The sequence below is a fragment of the Anticarsia gemmatalis genome, chromosome 15 (assembly GCF_050436995.1).
Source record: "Anticarsia gemmatalis isolate Benzon Research Colony breed Stoneville strain chromosome 15, ilAntGemm2 primary, whole genome shotgun sequence".
Taxonomy (NCBI): Eukaryota; Metazoa; Arthropoda; class Insecta; order Lepidoptera; family Erebidae; genus Anticarsia; species Anticarsia gemmatalis.
In genome coordinates this window covers 8,251,182-8,275,984 of record NC_134759.1, presented here as the reverse complement: position 1 = coordinate 8,275,984, position 24,803 = coordinate 8,251,182, and the positions used below count along the sequence as shown (strand labels likewise).

Here is a 24,803-nt window from a genome sequence, read left to right as displayed (position 1 = left end):
AAAATTTAAATAAACCGCGACAACATTTCTGAACATCATCTTGTCTTCTTATTGACAGAGTAAACTTTAGTCTTATTTATATATGGAAAGCACAAGAGCTTTAAACGTGTAAAATGTAGTATTTTTTGTGCTACAATGTCTGGGGTATAAAACTCTTTTTGTATAGTTCATTTAAAACACCGCCGGAAAACTTTCTAGAAAAAGACAATATACATTTACTACTTTCATTAAAATAAATCCTGCGTCGCACATCGCCAAGTCGAGCAAGTCGTTACTGTAGACTAAGCCGAAAAAAATTACATTCCAACTATAACAAGAAAACAGAATCTTGTGTTCGTAATAAGAACTCACATTTCCACACTGCATTTATTTTCAGTTCAAGCCTTAATAATGTACAATTTCATATTTTACTATTATTTATGCTAGTTTGGGAAATGCTCTTTCCATTTCGTAAAAATGAATAATAAAAATGGGTTTTCAATTATTTAAATTTAGCACTATTCTTTTCTACATACGAAAGACTATAATAATACTAATAATAAAAACAAGGTTCTCAAATTTAACACTTTCTTTAAAATAATGACCAACTTTTATAAAGTTTCTCGCTAAGTACTTCATTAGCCCTGAACTCTTATGCGGAAACTATAAAGTTAAGCTCTGAAAATAAGGAACAAATGGGAAAGAAAAGCATACTTAGCAAAGTGTTTCCTTCTAGTCTTTAATTTCTTGAGGTTTATAATACAAAGTCAGAAGTTACGGTATAGTTTAATGACGTTTTTATAGTTTAAATAAAGACCCTATATTTATATAAACGGAGTAAAGTTAAATAGTGAAGTGTGGTTTCTATTCAGACATTACACTCCATTTTTTAACATAGATGATCAGTGGCTGTAGTTTAATTATTACTGGCATGTCATGTAGAAAAAATACTTCAAGCAAGGCAACTGCTCAATAATAATAATTGCTTGTCATTCTTGTACTTATTTAACTAAAACCAAGTAGGTATAATAATGAACACAGATTTGGAGAGAAAGTGTTGTAGTAACTACAACAAGATTTTTGTGGGTAATAACAGAAAAAGAAAATTAAAACACAATTTTATCCAGTAGCTTTAATTCTCGTTTCATTTCTCTCCCTAAAAGAACAGTTAAGTTCACAACCGTTAATTCACCGACCGCTTTCGGCAAAAGTTTTCATCTTGCACCCGTTCACTACACTACTTTACTTCTTCAAACTTTGTTACCATATTTTAAGTAAGTATATTAGCATAGTTACTGGAAAATTATTCATCTTACAAGACGGTTTTTTATTCACAAAAGAAAATGTATTTCAATGAGATTTTTTTATTCTGATAAGAATTATGAATATTTGTGACAGAAGAAGGCGGAGTCGTGATTAGAATTCAAAAGGTTGTTATTGGAATATGTAAAAGATCGCATTCGCATTGCATCGCACAAATCGAGTAGTACAATCAACTCCAAAATTTTCAAAACATTTTCAATCTTATAGATGATATTCTGAAGCATGCATAATTCCATATTTCTGATAGAAATGTAAAAATCTACTTGATTTTAATATTTACATTGATTTATACAGACTTGATTTTGTTCAGACACCTATTAAAATTGTGTAATTAAGTGATGTTTGTAGCAGTTTGTACCTATCACAATAGTTATTACAAATTAGTTTCAGATAATCATTATAATTAGAAACACAAACATCTTGGTAACTCGTTTCTTCAAAGAGCTCTTGTGACGCAACAAATCTTTATAATCGTCACAATAAATCAAATCTACATCTCCACCAGTCTTGTGTAAAGGCATAATTTCCGCAACATCTAGATAGACGCCGTGGTCTCGTCTTAATTAAGGTTCACTACCACCGTTGTCGTCTAGGCTTAATATTTACTTAAGGTCTGGAGGAAATTAAATCTGGCGACACTGGGACGTTACGGTGATGAATGTAGGCAAATAGAATGAAAATGGACAATTCGTCTTTACCTGGGAATGTTTTAAATTCTCTGTGATAGTGCGCCTTTATCTTATGTAAGAAAGGTTTTTTTTAAGATATAAGGTGATCCTTCCTAGAAGTATCATTATCATAAAAAAACACGGATTTATTTTCCCACTGAAAAAGAGTCACACTATATATCTTCTGACTTTCTGTCACAGGTCGGTTTGTTTTAAATAAGATCTGCTCGAGTCCTTCCTTAATAGCTACTGAAACTTTTCCACCGATTTTCGGAAAAATACATTTGAAATAGTGTCAATTATGCTTCGTTCCTCCAATTAGCATCATCTGCGCAGTGTATAACCTTCAGGGTATATCAATTTAACCCCTAAGGTTGTAATTGTGTTCGCATCAGAACTTTATATAATTGGTCCCGCAGGACCACGTCAAAGTGTAATCGTTTGTACAGTTGATCAGAGTGTGAATGACTAAAATTCAGAAGTCTGTATCTTTCGCTAATGGTAGAGCAAAAAAAAAGTAACCGAATAAGATATGGGCTCGTCTATTATAGAACACTGATCGTGTCTTAAAAACTACCGTAACAGCCTAAACCTACAGTAACCATGTACTTATAAATTATGATACTGTAGCTCGATTTTCTACTTCTATCGACTACCGACATCCCACCTGTCATCGAGAAATTTTGTATGAAAATCTAATCAGCGCCTCTGACGGGTGTCGTAGGAAATATTTTGGCAGTACATTCTAAATGTCAACATTTCGATACTCGACAGTACCGACTGTACAGAATCGCGCTACAGCTGTAGTTTCATTAAATAATCAATCAAGCAACTTTTGCTTTTGAACAGCTATTATGTATTTTACTTAATACCATTGAGTTTACCCATTTAATTTATACCAACAAAAGTTACAGTATAAATTAAGTTACATTATAATATTCCTAACATATTAGTAACAAGACAAAAGCAACTAGTTTCTAATGCATTTTAATTGTATTCCCGCAATGTTATTACAACGTCAGGTGTTTCAATGTTAATTAGTCGGTAATTAACGTAATAGAGCCTGCAACGAGTGCGAAGTATGACTTGTAATACATTGTTTTGCGGTCACTAGAATTTAACAAAGTTATGAATAATTAGGAATAAGTTCTCCATGTACTCGGTATCAAAACCTAACGATATTAGAGTATTTAAAATTCGGATATGCTTTAAAAAAATGTGTCTGTGCTAGCTATGAAGTTAAAAGTAAATTTCAAACGACAAAACCATACAATTTATAAAATTTTTAATATGATTTAAATGCCATACGCTCGATTCTACAACAATACTATTATAATAACACCATCATCGTTGAGAAAAGATCTGTTAATCAAGTTCAAATACATGCATTAATCTACTAAGTTCTAACAAAGGCAGCAGAACTAATTAAACCAGGAACTAATTATGCAACACGAGTAAGTCTGCGGTCTGCCCACATGCCAGTGGCGACTGACGACTTGTCGCCCTCGACTCGGTCTTGTTATAACCGCGATGGTCAATTATAGTTCGATGCGGTTTCCACGTTTCGAGATGACGATTTCGATTGCTGTGAAACCGCAGAGTAGGCAGTGATTGATATTTAAATGCTATTATTTATTTTTTTAGAATACTATTACCTTTAGTTTTCAGTGAATATGAGGTAAATATCACAATAATAAAAATATATGTGTGTTCTCAAAGTATTGGTTTCGGATCATTTCTAGATATAATAAGTAACACCATGTTCATAACAAAGTCCTCAGCGACAGATTGTAGGAATAAATATTTAGCGCTGCGTTCTTAAAATTAAAATTTAAGGTTTCATTTAACGCGTACTTTACTTACATTATAGCAACAATAAAGAATACACATTACGAAATATGAATCTTTGTGAACTTTACTGCCACCAAACCTTACACCGACAAAAAAGAGAAATCAAGAGCGTCTCAAATTTTCTTCAACCTGCCAGTAAACCCAAGCATTAACTCGTCAATCTCTTGTACAATAAAAAAACATCAATACCGACACCCTCCTTGCAATAAGGTCACTTTCAGCTTCACACCGAAACCGGATAAATTGAGATTTACCTTTGATATATTGGATTTTTATAGACATGTTGACTTACGACATTCGGACGAGTTATTCGATATAAGGAACCGATTTACGACTGTATACCGCCTTCATAAATACGTAAGAAGTATAAATTTTCGTTTGACTCGCGCTTCCTTACTTGAGATATAGAAGATTTTTGATTTGGTACCTGTACGTCTTGTGAAATATTGAGTAGCTGTCTTATAGTTCAGAATTATTCTGTACTGTGTATTACCTTACAGTACCAAGAAATTTCGATACTATCATGTTTCCCCTTAGTAAAATCTGACATTTAAAATTCCCTGAAAGTTAATTGCTTCCTATTCCTATTATTACACGGCAGAATTGTATAGCGCTATTACAAGCTTTCAATGTATTAAATAAATTCATTAAATGACAGTATTTCAATTCCATCGATCCAACAATTGACTACAAGTTGATAGTAAAAATAAGGACTATGGCCAAATTAGAATCAATTATTAAAATATACATATCTTCGAGTGTATCTAAAAGAGAACTGTTATTGAGAAAATTAATTATTTATAAGAACAGCCGTTTAATAAATTTTCACAAAATGACCAACTTTTCTTGTAAAGTTATTAAAATGCTTTTAGCTTCTGATCATAATTATAGCGTGTTTACGTTGAGGCTTTAATAAGCTGCTTCCTAAACGTCAAAGGCAACGAGTGCACAATCAACCTTTTATAAATAGGCAACGTCACTTGCCAGCCACTACATTATGATGCTATTTAAAACTTAATCAGTTTTCTACTAAATTGATTTAAAATCTGAATAAATTATTATTAGAAATTTATAATAATATGTTGATGTAAAGTTGTTAAGGTTGATAAGCAATCGATTCATAGGATTATTTGAGCTTGCGTAGGGATTTTATTTAACAGTGTGGCACTTTCCGACAAAAAGCCACCACACTATTGTTGCAATATTGTGATCGCGCTTGGTAATTATTTAGTTAAATAGAGACAGATAGGCAAGACGGCACAATACACTGAAAAATTTAATTTATAAGTAAGATACAATTAAAATAAACAGTTAAAAAGATACCACATAAATGGCAATAGTAATTTTGATTATTAATTTCTACTTTTTTAGGCTTCGCATTGATTAAATATCTAATTGTCATTATTACCATAAAAAATGATGCTAAATTTTCCTTATAATTACCATTTAGATTACACAAAGGGCAACTTCGGGTAATTAGCAAAAGGAGGAAGGAATCATATTTATCTATAGATATAATTTGAAAGATTCAGATAAGGATAATTATTTAATTTTATCAAATATATATTCGCTTAGCCTTTGTTCCAAACTATGTTGGAGTCGGCTTCCAGTCTCACCGGATGCAGCTGGATACCAGTGTTTTACATGGAGCGACTGCCTATCTGACCTCCACAACCCAGTTACTTGGGTATTAACACGATACCTTCGGTAAGACTGGTTGTCAGACTTTCAAGCTTTTGACTACTGTTAACGACTGTCAAAGATCTTCGAAAATGACAGCCAGGACCCACAATTTAACGTGCCTTCCGAAACACGGAGAAACTCGATATGTATAAGATGGTCACCCATCCACGGAACAACCTCGGCAAGCGTAGCTTGACCTCAGAGATCGATCCGTGCGGCTGTTGTAAACTAAGCCACGAGCTCCTCTTAATTTTATCAAATGTAATACAAAATTAGAAAATTAAAAGGTTATACATTAAATTTGATGAAATAATAGGTATATATGTTCTTAAGTTTACAATACTACGGATAAAGTGCATTGTCCGGTCTTTATTCTCTAAGTTCAAATGATAATGCAAAGAGTTCAGACAATCGGGTCAGGGTGAAGAGCAATAGAGAGGCTTTTGAAACTGACAAAGATGAGACACAGAGTGAGGTAGATAAGAAAATGGGTGAACTATTAATAAAAAAATATGTAATTTTCTTCTAATCTCTAAAACGTATATTTTTTCTTAATTCTTAAAGTTACAGTTGGTGCAACGGCTGAAAGCTGTAATTAGTTCAAATTCAATAACGTAATATAATACCTCTGTCTCTCTTTTTAATAAGGCCCGTGTCCAACGATTGCATAGTTACGGTCAAAAATTAATAAAGTACGCTGTTGTTTTTATAAAGAAAGAGTCGATTAAACCTGTTTATTAACAACATACGAGGCACACAAGTCATTTCACATTTTTTGGGTCATTATTGATTTGGCCTATATTCTCAAAAATAATTACTTAAACAAGGAATGTTACATTCACCTACATACGGTTATTTACGTATGCATACGTCCAGTCAGCGTCAAAAAGGACGTTCCCAAAATAACGAACTACATTGACCTACTTAGAGTCGAATCGATAAGCATTTTGGTTCAAACAACACCGTATTATTTATTAATCCATTCAATTCTTCTTGTTCTTCCGAATTATTGATATAAGTGTTTGTGGATCGAGTTCCGATTGAAATGTATTTTCTTTGTGTAATTAAGGCCGCCCCTAGTCGAGGAATAATATTGCACAATATGGCGTATTGCACAATATTTTTATAGCTTTTTATATTTTTGATAGCTTTGGTTCAAAAATCGGTTTGATTGTTCAATTTCATACTGAAAATTTATTCGCAATATTATTGCTGGTCTATAGGCAGTCTAAGAGAGTTATTTGAAGAAAAGGGGTCGATTTAAGAAATGTGAATGATTCAGTGGGACTTGAGTGTAGCAAAGAATAGCCATTGATATATGTAGATGAACTCGACTTTGAAACTTTTATTGACATTCTTTTGGTACGTAAAGAGTTGAAGCTAGTTGGAAAATTCTGAGTGAGAATTTTTTAAGCGTTGCGACTGAATATGACAATATTTGACATTGTCGTATTCGTGGTCAAATGACGGAGCATATTAAGGTGAATTTTGGACTAAGGACTGATTTTTCATAGCCTAATGAATTTCTATTTTTTGACAGATTAAAATATACATATCGGCCGATTACAAAGCCGCCCTTGATTTATTATTTTATTTACAGCACATTTAATAATGTTTTTGTGGCTATAGCAAAAAACTAACTAATTTGTATTTCACCTGTCAGAACTTATCATTCTTCACAACTACAAAATACAAATTAACATCCAAAAATACAGCAAAAACGAATTGCCGCGGCGACACGACCCGAAATTTATTACGAACCTTATTGAAAAGCCTCAAACAGATTTACGAGTGGTGTGTAATACGAATCAAGAGGACATGTCTCATGTCTCACGGCTCAGTGAATCAACGATAATTTAATATAACGTTTATCATTCGCTGTGAATTGCGAGGAGATAATAATTTAAATGGGATCGATGTGTGGTGTTAATTTTAAATATTATTTGTTGCAGAATATTTTGGATTGTGCCATATTTTCCGCGTGAGTAACACAGTTTTTACGGTATAGTCGACTTACGGCGTATGTTACGGTTATGGCTAAAGTCGGGACAGAAAAATATGGCTTTTAAAAGCCAGTTATGCTAAAGTTTATTTGAAAAGTCGGTTATTTGTTTTCTCAAATCTGATTATAATCAAAAAACTTGCAAAACTACTGCGTATTAACTTTACAATCTTAGTTAATTTTGTAATCGGCTGAATTTCATACGTATATCACGATTAAAGTTATCTATCCTTTTTTTCTCTTTCTTCTAACAGAACTCAATTGCAATTCCAAGGACGACAGCCACGACTTATGGCAACGCAGTACAAAACCATAAAAAACTCTTCATAAATCCCTATTCCCCCTTAATTCTCTAATAAAATTCGACTGTACACATGACCTAGTTATTGTAATGTATTATTCAGAGACGGAACGATCGGTAGACACTTGTGAAATAGAGATAATGTCAATAGAAAACTTATTTTCTTTATGTTTACGTGTCACGTGTAAATTGAAATATTCATACGTAATGTGGTATGAATATTTTAACTTGTACTTGTAGTTTGGAACCGTTTTTTTAGGAAAAGTTACGACACAGGTTATTCAATGCAAGTTAACGCCACGTCTGTTAACGTGGCAGTATGTTCAGATATCAACAATTTTTTATTCCCTACAAAGTTCCTTTCTCAGAATACAAAACGTATTTGAAGGTCAAAGAACCAATAGTCGTAGGAAATCAGCGGCGCGTAATGACAGAGGACCGGTCGCGATGTCAATTGGTATTGAAAGGAACGTGAACTTCACGCAATCTGTTTTCCTTCAATGACGATAATGTATTACACCGAGTCTTGAACCCACTGAATAGTAAATGTAGGTACAGACTTTAGACGTATGATTGGAGTGTTTAAGACCAAAATAGTAGGTAACTATTAAATCAAACATAATAAATAATATGTATTTTAACAGACACGCTACAACGTTTTGCATGCTTATTATCTAACTAACTTCTAGCCGCGACTTCGTCCGCGTAAGAGTATTTCCGAGGGTAACAGGTATCTTATGTGTTAACTCAGTTTCTAAGTTATCAGTACTAAAATTAAGTAGCTTTTTCGTAGAAGTAACAAATACTACTTACTACATCCATAGACAAAAACTATTATACCGTAAAAATAGATTTATCTATTGGCATGAAATCGAAAAATTAAACGAGATAAATTTGATATTTATAAGCCAAGCTAAAGTTTTATTTATCCATTCCTAAATTATCAATACGACAATGAAAGATCTAAAATTAGCAACAAACTTCGGCTAAATTCATAAACTTGTTATACCCCGCTTCACGAATCAATATGACAATGTCAGTTCCTATTTCTAACTGGACAGGGAACAAGCTAAACTGATATCTACTGCATTTGTACCGTGTTTTCCGTCAGGTTAACCTCGCTTTACCTCAGGATAATATTTGGGGAACATTTCTAGTGAATTACGTCAGTATTCATTTGGTTGGTATCAATGAGAATAATTGACGACGAGCCTCGGGGGGTGATCAAGTCGCTTGTCTATTGAATCCGTTTAGTACTGTTTAATTGGACGTTAATGGGGAGAGAAAAGGAGGAAATTAAACAAGTTTATGCTCTTAAATGCTATTTTACTTTAAGTACCTACCATAGAAAACGGTGTACATTTAGATATACAGATAGCTTAAAAAACTAATGATATATGAACTATTAGGCAATAAATATATGTGCCCGAGGCATTCTTGACCAGCCATCTAAAAACTAACCGTTTAATTTTTGTCGTTGAAACACAATATCGTGCAAATATGGGTCGGATAATGATAGGTCAAGCAAATACAATGACCACTTTTTACTCAACATTAGAAATTTAGGTTCGTTTTCATTTATTTTAAGGACATACAAACGACTAATACGATGTAAAACGACACTTCTGCCAAAAGTCTAGCAAAGAACTTACTACGAAGATTTAAAGAGAATCCATCGTATTTTATTGTAGAGGCCATTAACCTGCCCGATAAATGTCAAGTAGCGGACATCCCCGAACGACATATTTCTCATGTCTCGGTCGCCTACATATATCACAGGTGTTTTATTTAGAACACGCTCGAGAGTGAAGTTCAGAGGCTTAAGGAGGCTTAGACATTAGAAATACAGACATTCGCACAAACTTTATATTATTTAAACGCTGATCAGAATGTCGATTTTCAATTACTATCATCTATGCTATGGAGAAACATTGTATAGAAAACTTTTAAGTGCTAGCGGCGTATTATTAGGGAATTAAAATGAATAAATTTTAATGTCGTACCATACGGTGCTCCGAGTAAAAACTCTAGGAAACTTTTTGTTGTTGATAAAATATTGATCCAACGTTCTACTAACGAATCTTTATTATTTTTTCACTATTTTATTTCATAAGCCTATCTAATATCAAGCTGTTAAATTATGTTATAACTGAGAAGTCTTATCTGCATGTATCTTAAACCGTCTTCTCAGATAAAAGAGTTAGAAAATAAGTTTTAAAACAAAGTTTGCGACTAGAAACCTCTGCAACGTAACAACGGGATCGTATTATATGTCTTTGAAAGAACAGAAAAGATGACACAAAGTATTGAAAGTTTTGTCTCAGATATTTAAAGTTACGAGTTTCGGTTTCAGTTTAAGGTTCGTAGTGTAACCTTATATTATTAAATATTGAATATTTGATTTCTTGTGTAGTGAATGATAAAGTTAGATTATAAAGACATGATCACCTTATTTTGAAACAATGTTTGTTAAAGTAATTTGTAAAGTTTTAGAGAGCCACACTAAAATATAAAGATGATTCATAGCCTAAAAAGTATTTTTAACAGTTTCGTTGCAAATCCTTAAAAACCTCTTATTAAAACTTTTTTTCATGAAAGTTTGACAAAAGAAGACTGCATTTTCTTGCTCAAATACCAGTCATTCCGCGAGAAAACGCGAGCTCCATATTTGACAACCAACGTTAGTGAAACTATTATGCGAAGATTTGGGGCACAAAACTTGAAATTCTTTAGAATGGAATATTTGAACAATGTATGAATATTTATTCACAGTACACAGTTAATACTTACCTACTCTACTAGTGTTAATCTTTGTACCAAGGGAAATCTTGTCACACGTACAAAATTACGGACAAAGACTGGACATAATGGCCACATCACTCACTATTAAGCAATTTGACAATCTCTAAACGATTTCTTTACAAAAATAAATGTTACTTTATAGTATAAGTAAACTTTATTCATATCTTCGACGGCGCTGAGTCATTGTCGCTTATTCACGACATTGCTTAAGCGCTAAAAGCAGTTGCTTTTCTTTACTCGCGCCGCACCGTCATTCACTTTTCTCTCATATTTTATACAAACAAGTTCGCGCGAACGTGAAAATTTCCTGTGAGCTTTATATACAAATTATTCATTTTATTCTATGAAAATATAACATTGGGCTTATATTTACCTGAATGTAAAATAATCTGCATGATCTTATGCCTACATTGTGCAATATATATATTCTACTTTGAAAAAATATTAATGTACTAAAGTAACTGAAGCACTTAGAATTTGTCGTGTTGTTAGAATTTTTACAGATAATTTACACGAATAGACACATCCAGACTTGATGTCACAGTTTCTGGAATATACAACTATTTGTTTCGTATGAGAATGGGTACCCTAGAACCCACTCCCTAGTTGTCGCGGCGGTATGATCACCTTTTATTATCACTTGGTCCTCATATTCTTATACTAGCAGTTGGTTAAGACGCAATTTTGAATTCCTATCTCCCACCTACGAGATTAAAACTCTCGATATAATACCGAAGAAGACTGAAGAACAAAAATATTTATGCATCTAAGTCACGATACATTTTAAACACAAGGTCTCCTTCAAAAGCTAATTTTGCGTTTCGCTTAGCTCATCATAAACAGGGTTATTTAGAAGCCTGTTTCAGCAATACGTCATACATTTGACTGAGAGTGGTTAATTAGCAAAGTTGTGGCACATACATTTTCAACTAGCACTCAAAGAGAAGAGCTAAACTAGATAATTTTGTCTCTTTATGAAAGGACTGCTCATTAGGTAAGTGCTAAACCTAAACCCAGCTAATTAGGACACCGAAAATGTATTGAATGACTTTTTTAACATTAATTTGACCCATTTTTTTATATTGTGTATTTTATATTTCTGAGTAATATATGCTTTTTGCCTTGTATGCTTTTTGCCTGACTTATTTTTTACTTAAAAACTTAAAGTAAAAAAATAAAATTTTACAATATATTATTCCTGTTCTTCTCCAGAAACGAGGCCTGAGTCTACAGACTAACACACTATACTTTGAAATACAGGTACCTATTAAGAACTCCCATGCTATTCTATGGGATAAAATATCATGGTATACAACCCGCGATCACTTGCATGCAAGAGAAATCCGTCCGACTTCACAGCATTTTAGGATGCACTTATAATTTGACGGTAAAATATTCATCGTTCCTTTATGAAAAATATGCAACGTTTATCTCAGCGTTACATTTAGGCAACGTCATTGTCAGAGGAAGCAAACAGTAGCAAATTAGCTTCACAATGCACCGCGGAAACATGATGGCTGACATCGCTTGGAATATTCTAGTAACTTTACGTTATGCAGTAACCAATTAGTATTGTTTGTTTTATTTACTACTAGATTCTGTAGCGAGGAGTTTTCTATGTAATAAGTATTATATGCGTTAAACCGGGGGAAAGACTATGTTTATGTCGGTTCTCATCAAAATCTATTTCAATTGAGAGCAACAAGCATCCTCATGTTCATATATTTTATTAACATTTGAAGTTTTAGTAGGAAATAATTTAAGGAGATCTGAATATTGTAAAGTTTTTGAGACAATTTGTACCTAATCATGTCCAACTCACAATCTTACTTGCTTCATATATCAGACATGACCATTTAGAAATACTTGTTTGTCTAATGATTTTACTTTCAAAGGTATTGCGATTTTTTTTGTTGATAAACTGTCACAGAGGATCTAGTCCAAGTAATTTTATGATTTTAACAAATATTCGGCACATTTTAGCTTGTATATCAAAATTCCAATTTGGTTTCACCCACTGGCCAATATTCTAATCGTTTATTTTTTTTGCAAACTGAACATATTTTGTTTAAACAACTCATAAAAACGCGCAGGTTTTAAATCCAGCAGTATTGGAATAAAAACTTTCAGATTCAAACAAAAAACAGAATATATTGAAATGCCAATATTCCAATATTGTGATTTTCCAATTTGAAAATGTAAAACGTATTTATTTTCATGAACAAAATAACTGGTTCTGCAAAACTGAGTTGAGAGAGTAATGGAATTGTGATTTGATAACGGACTCACGTGGTGGTATAATAACAGGAGTACTCTTTCGTAGAAGCTTTTATCTACTTTCATATGGTCCGAATTTTACCTACATTCCACCCATTTTCATTTATTTGGTTTCGGTAGCTGTTTAAATTGGCCCAATTTTTCCATTCGCATACGATTTTATTCGAGGAATAAATAATTGGGACGCTTTTAACAGATGATGTACGGAAAATCTGTTTTTAAAATGATGACGATTGTTGGATTGGCTTGGTTTGACCATTCTTTTCTCACTTGAAATAGTTGACAGAGACTGAAGTCACGACTGCATTCATTCGCTTATTTTCTACATCTTGGACAGGGTTATCAGTTAAAGAACGCTCCGTCGGCTATAAAAGTCACTTAACGTCTTCATATTTTCAAAACTCTTTATTACACAACTTTAATGATACGATCTGTGGGTGAAGCAACCATTGGCGCGGTCATTCCAAAGATGGGTGACCGCATAGTGGTATTTAAACTGGGCGTCTCCGTGCTTCGGAGGGCACGTTAAAAGTCGGTCCCGGTTGTTATCTACTAAGATAACAATCGTTAAGCCATGTCAAAGGCCTCTTGGGCGGCTTGAACAACTTTGACACTAGGTTGACCACTAACCATACGACAAACAAACAACAATGAAGAATAAGTGGTAAGGGATGGAGAAGGAGTGGGATAAGTTAAAATTAAACATTCTAATCAATCATTCTTCTGAATATAGGGTTTCAAAAGACTTATTATGTTTAGCGACTTTGGAGCCGTTATTTAAAAGTACTAAATTATTATCAAAGAGTGTAATGCCTCCGTAAATTGAGTTTTACACACACTCCGATCCGAAACACATCATCAGACGCGTACACATCCCAGAGCTTATCAATAATGTTCCATTCCCAACCGGACATTAACGAGGTACTCAAAATTAAAATGACCGGTGTATGAAACCGAAGGCAAATAGGTCGTTGCATTACTTTCAACGTGAGTATAAAGCCTGAAGGCAGGAATATCGCAACGGAAACTGTATACTGTTGAATGGGATCTGTTTACTAAGGCACTTGGCTCGCGAGGATAGTTTTCTATGAAAATATGGACTTTTATTCCTGCAGTGGACGGCCGGAATGCGCAGGCAGTGAAGTGAGAATTGTTGGAGTTAATTAATGGTGTAAGTGATAGTAAAATATATCAATGACTCAGAATATTTGTATTATGTATTAATAAAATACGAGCATTACGTGTTTGATATATTTATTGACAGAGAATGCCAAATCGTTATATGATTAATATATGGCATCTACCATAGAGTAGAAGGAGTTTAGGTGGAGTTTAGGTTCACCACATTTCTCCCCTCCTAACCTCTTAGCTGTTCTGCTGAATATAAGATGCAGCCAACACCTGGTTGAGGTGTCGGCGCCAGACATCGCCGTTGTCGGTGCGGATCTCATAATGAAGTCGAAGAAATGTCCTCAATTCTGCGGTGTTGACTGGGCGTTCTGTTTTAATTATTGCGTTAATCTTTTCTCTGTTTTTGTGTAGACCTTCTTTGTCGATAGTGTGTCCCAAATAGTCGATGCTTGTTTTGAAAAAGTGGCACTTATTTTTGTTTACTCGTAAGTTACTTTCTTTTAGTTTGTCTAACACGAGCTTAAGTCTCTGTAGTAATTGTTCTTTGTTGATGCCTTGAATGATGATGTCATCAAAGAAACATTTTACACCTTCGAGATCTTGAAGGAGTTTATCCATAAATTTCTGCCAAAGGCTCGGCGTTAACGCCGAACATTAGGCGGTTCACCTTAAAAGTGCCTCGATGCGTACTTAGTGTTTGTAGCATTGCGCTTTCTTCATCCATTGTCATGTTGAGATATGCCTGGGTGATGTCGAGTGTACAGAATAGTTTACCTCCGTTCATCTCTGCAAATATATCTTCTATCATAGGTATTGGATATTGTTCATCTTGTATGACTTTATTTAGTGTAACTTTATAATCAGCGCACAATCGGATACTCCCATTCGGTTTGACAACTGGTACCACTGGAGTACCCCAATCAGAGTGGTCGACTTTCGTGATGACACCCTGTTTGCATAGTCGCTCGATCTCTTCATCCACTTTGGTTTTTAAAGCGTACGGTATTCTACGTGGTTTGATAAAAATTGGTCTTGTGTTTTCTTGTAGATTTAGGTGTCCTCTGTAATTGGGTATTTCGCCTAAGTCGGATCGAAATACTGATGTCTTGTAAAGTTCCAAAAGCTGGTCTAATTCTAGATTTTCTGATTGCTGTAAAGTTTTTATATCTGCTAAATTTAGAGTTTCGAGTTCTTTCATCCAACTCCGGCCAAAAACGGAGTCAACGTTGTTGTTGATGAGGTATAATTTACCGTGGAATTCTTTTCCTTGGCATCTGCATTGAACGTATGCAACACCTGCAGGTTCGATTACTTCGCCGGTATATGTTTTGAGTTTTATATTAGTTTTAAAGATTCTTTTGCCGATTTTCAATTTTCTGTAGTCTCGTAATGACATAGAAGTAAGTGTGGCTCCAGTGTCAAATTCCATTTTCATCTTAGCATGTTCAATGTGTACCGTTATCATGTATTTTTCGGATGTTTCACCAGATATAACATTAATATCATTCCATTCATCATCATCGCTTATCGCTGAGTCGTTTAATTGATTTATATCCGGTGTAGTCTTACTGGGCTTCGCATCTGAGCGCCGTTGTAGACACACACTAGCTAAGTGTCCGACCTTCTTGCATTTATAGCATGTTATGTTTATAGCGCTACATTTCTTGGTTTCGTGATTTAAACCACAGCGGAAACATTTCCCTTTTAAATCTCTTGGTGTGATTCCTCTAAAAGGAGATTTTTTTTGAATTATTGTAGGAATCAGTGGAAATTTTATTGATATTGTCACTACTTGGTTGTTCATTCGGAAGCATTGATGTATTTTCTGCTTTACTCATTTCAATAGATGTTGCAATCTGTGTCAGGTGTTTAAATGTACATACTGTTCGGTCTTGTAAAATTTTTGTACGTGCGTCGCTATCTTTCAATCCTCTTATGAGTTGAAGAGATAAAAAGCTTTCTGAAATGTTTTTCTGGCAGTGTTGACATTTAAATTCGCAGTTGGTAGTGAGCTTTTTTAAATCTGCGGCGTATTGCGCTACTGTTTCATCCGATTTTTGAGTTCTCGATATAAATTTATGTTGTAGAACCCATTTGCTAGGTTTTGGGTCTAAGTAGTCGTCAAGTGTTTCAGTAATTTCGTTAAATGTCTTATTCAATGGTTCGTCTGGTGCTATTAAATCACATAATTTTTCATGGAGTTCTGGTGATAATGTAGACAGAAGAATATTTGTCTTCATGTGGGGCTCAGTAATTTCATTAAGTCTAAAGTACACTTCCAGACGTTTTTTAAAGTTATTGAACGTTTCTGATTCATGTAAAGGATTAAATTGTATTTTTGGTATAATCTTATGGTATTGGTATATTCTATGTTGGTCTTCCTGTCGCTGACCTTGAATAATGGTTTTTTTTGTTAAAAGTTTTGATACTAAAATAGTGTGAAGTTCTTCGAATTCGTAGCCGTAATTTTGTTCGTGTAAATACGCTGTTTCATCGTTATCATCTATGGTTTTGTTTTCTATCTTCTCTTGTAACTCTCGCAGTGCTGTTATGGTGTCCTTCAAGGCTGCGGAGCGAGCGGTGATGTCCTCGTCAGACATCGTCGCCCTCTGCTCGATGTAGGTATCGAGTCTGGTGAGCATCCCACGTAGGGTGCTCCGTTTTTTACGTAGCTTTTCCATTTAGGTTCAGTTTTTCCTCGTCGCCAATATTATGTATTAATAAAATACGAGCATTACGTGTTTGATATATTTATTGACAGAGAATGCCAAATCGTTATATGATTAATATATGGCATCTACCATAGAGTAGAAGGAGTTTAGGTGGAGTTTAGGTTCACCACAATTTGTTTAATAAATTTTACTGGTAACCTATGTCGTTGGCTATTTACTTTTTTTGTTTCTCGAATTTGATCAATTTCAGTGCTTGAGTTGCTTAATAAGCTTGTTAAATATATAGTTTTTTGTTTTTATTAAAATGCGAGGCAAGATTTGGAAACATTTTAATAAACTAATTAATAGTCATATGTGTTTTTTGTTTTCAATGGCTTATGTTATCCTATACCTTTACTTATTTAAAGTAGAAACCCTGACTAAGCTTTATTCTGTACAGTATTAAATACTCGTTTCAATTTCTCGGAAGGAAACTAACAAACAACCGTTTAAATTAACAGGAACAAACACATTAGCATTTGAATTTTGTTCAAACATTCAGAAGCAATCGGATAGACATACTCTATTCATAGAATTGAGAACTATGTTTATTTAATCACTGTAGCAAATGAAGGTATTGTTCTAAATTTTGTACCTTAATATGATTTGCAGACGAAAATTTAGAATTTCTTAGTTTAGGGGATCGTTGATCAATTAATTGTATCTAGCATAAACGGATGATTTTCTTTCCTATTTAACTGACATTCAAAGAATTCGAAGAGAACAAGTAAAATTCTTATCAAATTAGATAGATTTTAAAGTTTTCTAGAACAATTGTATAAGATCTCTGCAGTGCAGATTTTTTGATTATATTTTTTCCAAAAATATTATCAAATAATCCACATTTAAATTCCCAATTTTTCCATCCTTCAAAGTAAGAAATTCTTTTATTTTATACCAGTTTAACTAGGTCATAATAAGGTCCTGTCAGCCACGTAGCAGTGATTATGAATGGTACCAATATTAAGCTGGCACTAACTGACACCCGATATTTTTGCCGTGACGCTCTGTAATTACACATCATTTCTTTTAGACAGCTCATTAAACCGCACGCGACGATGTATTTATATTTTTTTTACAAATGTTGGATAGTGCCAATTTATTTGATTCATTTTGCAAGTATTCAGTTTCTTTATAAAATATTATCTACGCGGTTACACTCTATTATGAAATATTATTATTTTACAGAAGCTCTAAAAGAGCAATGAAAAAACAACTGTCCAGGAATATCTAAAATTTACCAACACTATACGGTATATAATTATACAATCATGCGTGTCATGATTGTATCATTGTATACCATTGTAGTACTGACTTAACATTACAGATGCTGGAAACAGTTCCGACATTAATTGGCAGATAGTCTTACTTTAAAAGATGACAAATGTTGCAAACGCCGTTTTCAATAGAAGATCTATTTATAAGCTTCTCTTTTATCCCGCCACGGAACAAAGCTTCACATAATTCCTATGGGCATCGATATTATCAAACCGCTAGGTCCTCTAAACTTCATCTTGTTAAGTAACAAAGTGTTCGGATAGTTTAGGATCAGGTCAGCGAAACTTTACAAAATTTCAATGTAAGAAGGCCAGATTACCTGAAGCAAGAACTTTACTAATATTAGGCCTAGGTTTAGTTATAACGGTGGGAGTAAACAAGATTGATTGGTTTTTGGTCCTTGATGAGAAATACTGAAAGTTTGAAGGTCACTGTGGTCAGATATTGTGAAAAGTTTTCTGAGTTTAACACATTGTCAGTATATTTAGTTGTAGAGAAAGATTCAAACGGCTGACGATACGTACTACGTATATGGGATTCTTAGCATAAAAGAGACAGAGGGTTTAGTGCCAATAAAAAGTTATCTAATATTGTGTATATAATTCATTATAGGTGCACGTTGACCATGAAAAAAGATCTTGAAACCTCATACGACTATTCTCAATAAATTAAAAATATTGATTATTCTATCATTTGACCTATATTTTCATGACTCTACCTATTCTTCATTCGGTTTTCTTTAATCTAATTCAATAAAAAATTATAATTGTTGATAGACCCGAAAGCGACGATTTCGTTATGTTACAATCAACCGCTGTAAAACATTTTCTTTGTATTAAAACAATCACACTATTAAAATAAATCACAATACGTTCGACACAGCAATAAATATTTACACTCGTCTTTGCATCAAAAGGGAAATATTCTGGAACACTTCACTCGCTCGTATCATTTCAGTCGAATAAATTCTAGCTTCCACAGTTCCCACATATTAAATATCAACTGGGATTAACAGACAGATTGTTTATTTGAAAACGTATTCGTAGAATTATTAATATGTATGGAGATGGGAAAATGAGAAAACTTTGTTTTGTGGTTGTAAGGGATTTATTAAAATTAAATACAGCTGCTTTAATTAACGTTATTATTTTTCAATTATATAGGTTGAAATTGTGTCTATACTTCCACCTAAGTCAGCTCTGCTTAGTTTGGAATCAGATGACCGAGTGTAAGTTATCCAATGATATTTACTTGTTCTTTAGTCTAATGTAGTCGATTTTCTTACAAATTAATTAAGGTATCAGAGCTAGATTTCCAGTTCTATGTAGTCGATTACAAATCTGATGAAATTTCAATTTATTTACTACCTGTGTGTCACGTCTATTTAAATCCTTACAGACTTTGCTTGAAAGAGTAACACACATGCACAATACATACCTATTGAGTAAAATGTTATCTGAGTTACAATATGTTTTACTCTGATCCTGACCGCTGAAACACACAAAACAATAAAAATGCAAATCCTGATGTAAAATGATACTCGGTCAAGGGCGTCAATTTGTCGAAAAAAGTCAAGGTGATACTTGACTGAACGAAAACGCAATTTATATAAATGAAGCGAACCTTTTACAGAAACACTTAGGGGACTTAATGGCTTTCAGATGAAAAACTGACGGAAGCCAACCGAAAGGGTCAAAAGGGTTGTTTCATTAATTTCCTTTTCAGATAGACAGCGGCTAGACATTTTATAGACTGCTATCAGACGGCTTTGATAGATCAGTTAGATTTAGGTCTATAAATTATTTGTGCATAGGTGCATATAACCACACACTTTTACCATAAAGGTATGCAAATACTTAAGATCACCGATTTCGACTATCCTTAGTAACATATTATTTTATAGTAGTTTTTTTTTATTTGAAACTTTTTATCGTAAAATAAATGAACTCTAAAATAATCATAAAACGCGAAATAGGTTGTAACTGAAATTAACACAAAGGTCGAAAATAAATTAAAGACCGAAATAATCCTTCTTTCTTTCTTAGTTCTCCAATAAAGAAAAAAAAAGAATTTCATTCGTGAATAATAGTTTTAGCTTAGCGACATCTCTGAACATTCAACTGAAACTATATAGGTGTAACAGTGATGCGAGCTTAGTAAGTACCAAGTACAAGAATGTAACAACAGATGGCGCTGTAATCCATTTTATTTATTATTTTATTGAGTGTCTCTCTACGCAACTTAAAACTATTTACTGCTGATAGACGGCGCTGTTGCAAAATTTTTAGTTTCATTTCTTAAAAAAAAATGCAAATGAACAGGCAAATTTTTGGTCCGATATTTGTAATTGAAAAAAGGTTTTTTTGTTCAACAGAACAGCTTTGAATAAAATACAATACCATACCAACTGAACTAACTTTGCCATAAAATTTGTACTAAACTTCATCTTTTCTTTTTATAAATCGTCGCCAAAATGTAAAGTTTGTAAGAATATAAAATCTTTATTAGTAGTTATATCTTTGAAGACTGAAATTATGTAAGGTGTTTCGCTTTCTCTTCAGTGATATGTTCTGACAACCGTAGCAAATGTGTCACGTGCTCGTAAACATTTTGATAGTTTTCCAATAGTGATCCCAGACATAGAATAATTTACTTATTCTAGGGTGACCAATAAACTGGTAGGTCACGGTATCAGTGTCATTCGTAGGTAATGTAGTAAAAAGTATAATGTATCATAATATATTATATAAAAACACACATTTGATATCCCATATGCTAGTCCTTACTCACTTTCCAGTGATTTTTTTCATCTCACTGTGTATGCTACAGACAGTGAGACTAAGAAAACCTAGAGAATCTCCTTCAGTAGGTATAATAATATTTTAAATCTATGTAGGTTACAGCAATGTAATACACACGTAAGGGTATAAAATGCTGTAAAGTTATCATCTGTTTGTACACCAACAGTATCTTCAATGGTCTTTAACAGCCACTATGAAGCTGTCAGTGTATCCTGCTCATCAAGATCTCTCAGATTCGATTTCCCAGATCGGCAAAGAAATATTGGATGGTTGGCAACGGGCCCGGTAAATGACGATAGGCTCGCCCCTTAATACATGGAACTCGTATTAAGAGTTCTAGGTATTTGTAGTCTTACTCTTTCACATTATAAGATTCAACATAACTTAGGAAATATGTCTTTGTTGTAAGCTAGCTTAAGTTACTTAACCCTTATTAGCATTTTGGGTAATTGTTGGTGGATAGGAATAAAAACAACATCGTATATTTTTATGTTATTTATTTCATCGTCAATTTCAAACTACACCTTCAAAATTACAGTTGATTATAACTACTATAAGCTATAATTTTTACCTAACTCCATATCAGGACCTACATCGTTCATGAAAAAACAAAAATTTTGACACTTTTCCAAAACTTCCAAATATAAGAATTTCATCCGTTATTTTTAGCCTACCTTCCATTACGCGTTTACTACATAATCATACATTGTTCTTAATACATGAGATGGATTTTCATAGATTTTTTTTCTACAAATGTAGACGTTAAAAATCGTCGTGGCGACGATGATTCTGGACCCAAATATTTAATCCCTCTCATGTACAAAGTACCACTGCTTAAGAATAAAACGGTACATTACATTCTATATTAAAATTATTTGCATGCTTGCAAAAGCTGCTCTGCGGTGGTTAAGTAATTACATACAATAACGTCACGTTAGTAACATACATTCGAAAAATTCGTTCATTCCCATACATATCTACGTTAATATTATCCTAATGATCACTAAATCAATTAACAAAATAAATCTGTTAAAACTTAATTGTTTTTAAGTCTCGAACAACGCTACTTTTCAAAAAATCAGGTACAAATCAATCAAAAAAATTAACACTAAGGTAACCAAACCATCCACAGGAAGTATATAATGAGATCTTGTTTACATAACTATACACACGTGAAATAATTAAGCATGAATACGCGATACAATAAATACGAACTTAGTACATAAATACACAACGTTTTTTTTGGCTTCTATTGTATTAAACACAAAATCACAGAAACAACTATTAGACATTATAGCTGCTACACCATTCATCGAATATATCACTCGTAAAGTATCAATCAAGTCGTTGTAAAAGTATCAAGTGATATAAAACTATGAAGGAACTAAACTAACCATATTGAGGGCCCCATAATTACCTTCCCGTTATTCTACTTAAATTCTAATATAACAAAAAATATAAATAAGTTGTCACGTGAAAGTTACATAACATGTGCAATCTTCATCTATGATCTTATATTATTATGTTATGTGCCATTTATTATGATGTTTAGCTTAAACTTTTCACTATTGTATGAAAGCTATATCAAAATTTTACTTCTATTCAATATAGTTTCATATTGGCCAATTATTTGGCCTCAAATGCATCTGCCAGTTAAAAGACAACATTCCTGTCTTCCCACTCGTATTAAGAAACATTACAAAATTGATGTCGCGACATTCCGCAGTGAACATTGTATTTTTGGTAGCAAACACACTTGAGGTTTGATATAAATAAGTACTATTCTATGTTTGACACACTGTGTGACAATTTTCCAGTAGTCATTAAGTCTACTTCGCGTACAATTTTGTACTAAATCGATATTATTTTCGTGTCCGTCCGGCCCACATGTTGGTGACTCACTCCACTACATATCTAAACTAAACCTTATGTTAATACGGTTAAGGTTATATTTAAAACGACATCGTCAATGTGACAACTGTATCCACCTATTTCATGTTTGCTATATAAATAATTCGCTATGTTCAATTTGATTTGTTTACAACCTTGGTGAATACGTTTTATAGTTTACGTAAGCAGTTTACGCGCATTTAATATGTAAAGCTGAATGTTTTCGAAGTGACTCACAATTGTTAAAAACATATTTTAAATTCAGCCACGGTTCTTTACACCTGTATCTACGTGATTTTATGAATCATAGCCATCGATGTGAGCGTCTGCTACCAAGCTATTTTTATATAGATAATGAAATTAAGTATCATCGTGAGAAAGTCATTGTTATCATGTACATTGAAACTAAAAATATTTCAGACTTTAATAAGGTAGGTGATAAGTCTACCGGTAAAAACAAGTATGTTGTTTATATCGTGTCCATTCGAACGTTTCCATGTTTGTAAAGGCCAGTAGCGTTTGCGTCACAGCGCTATTGCTTAGGCCATGATATTACAAAATAATACAAAGGTCATCGCAAGATAACATTCTGATGATTCATTTAGTTGTGTGCGAACGTATTATCATTCATTATTATAACTACTTTAATATCATTATTTGTGTCAATATCAAATAAATATACGATACACATAGTTAACACTGACTAAAAGATATATCATATCATATCGATCATGTTTAAGATAAATAATTTATGAGTAATACGAAGCGTTCCAACGTAAGTACAGCTATTTCGTTATACATAGTATACAATTATTAACATGAAAAATGATTATATGCGAATAAATAATATGTTTGATTATAAATACGTTGCTGCAATATCGGGACTAGCATAATTACAGTGCTACCTGAGCGTATACAAAAAATTATAAGCCAGTTTTTATAGCAAAACATTGCAAGTATCCTAACTCTTTGGTATTATTCACTGGGTTCACCTAAAGCTATACAAATACATAAGTAACTCCTCTTGTGCTTTCGTCAGCAATCAAATAAAAAAATCACACCTTGAAATTCCAACCGCTGCTATTTACACCATCGAAGTGCTTAGAACCAACCTTATTGGTTAGGGTTCATTTCAAAAACTCATTCCCATCTTATTGACAGGATGTTCATAGTAGGACGGCTGGCAGGGGTGTGGACAGTGCCATGTGTTCCGCACCTCTTACTGGAAGCCTCTGTGCAGTGACGTAATGCCTCATTAAGGCTGGCACTGTGGGGAATGCTGTTGCTGCACCACCCAAAGTGTAGCCTTCTGTACTGCGGCAAATACGCATGTGCATGAAACCACGTGTTGATCTGTAACAAACAAACAATATCTGTTAATAAACTAAGCATTTCGTAAGAAGTTGGGAAAAAATATTGAAAGAATATAAAATGTTTGAAGAGTTCTTGTAAGAAGACAATACTCACTTCAGACTTAGCGAATAATCGTGTTTCGCTGATTCGCTGTTCCTAACCAAAAAGGCGCCCTCATCCGCATCCCTAAGCAGACTCTCAGCTTCAACGCGAGATAAGGTCCCGTGGTACCACCTGAAATTGACGAAACAAAATAATGAGTATATCAAAGAGGAACAAGTTTATCATAACAACTGACTTATTAATTACAATAGAAAGACATTTAAAAGTATTAAAACTCACCCTTGTCGGTCAAGTGGAAGAGACGCATCGACGAGATCCCGAGGCGGAGCTATAGGTCCCAAATTCAAATGCAATCCCTTAGAACTGCCAGAACCACCGCTACCGCTGTCAAAATTCAACTTCAAATTCGGCTTGTGTTTGTTTCCTGAAATTAAAATGTACAATTCAATAAAAGTCACACCAAAAATCTGTCAAATGTAATAGGGGGTACTTTTATAACGTTGATGGAGTCTAAGAAGCCGCTTCGTATTAAACGTCAAACCGCACGCAATTCTCCACGTTTACGAACTCCTAACTCAAGTGAACGGTTACAAATTGCCCCCAACATGTACAGGAAAAAGTTCCCTCAAAAAGCACTCAAGCAAATTAAATATTGGATGGGCGTTGGACCACAGAATTTCGTGTGTAGCA

At 33.6% G+C, this 24,803-nt stretch overlaps 1 protein-coding gene across 2 annotated transcripts in view; it reads right to left on the bottom strand.

The window, feature by feature from the left end:
* Positions 1–21,287: 21,287 nt before the first annotated feature.
* Positions 21,288–24,803, bottom strand: part of hwt (SH2 domain-containing adapter heavyweight) — a 225,575-nt gene continuing 222,059 nt past the window's right edge. For both annotated transcript variants that reach the window (XM_076123296.1, XM_076123297.1), the window contains 3 exons: positions 24,393–24,537; positions 24,165–24,284; positions 21,288–24,050 (listed from right to left, as the gene is read on the bottom strand). In XM_076123296.1, the coding sequence (XP_075979411.1) occupies positions 23,864–24,050; positions 24,165–24,284; positions 24,393–24,537 (452 nt within the window). In that variant the 3' untranslated portion in view covers positions 21,288–23,863. The remainder of the gene's footprint in view (positions 24,051–24,164; positions 24,285–24,392; positions 24,538–24,803) is intronic.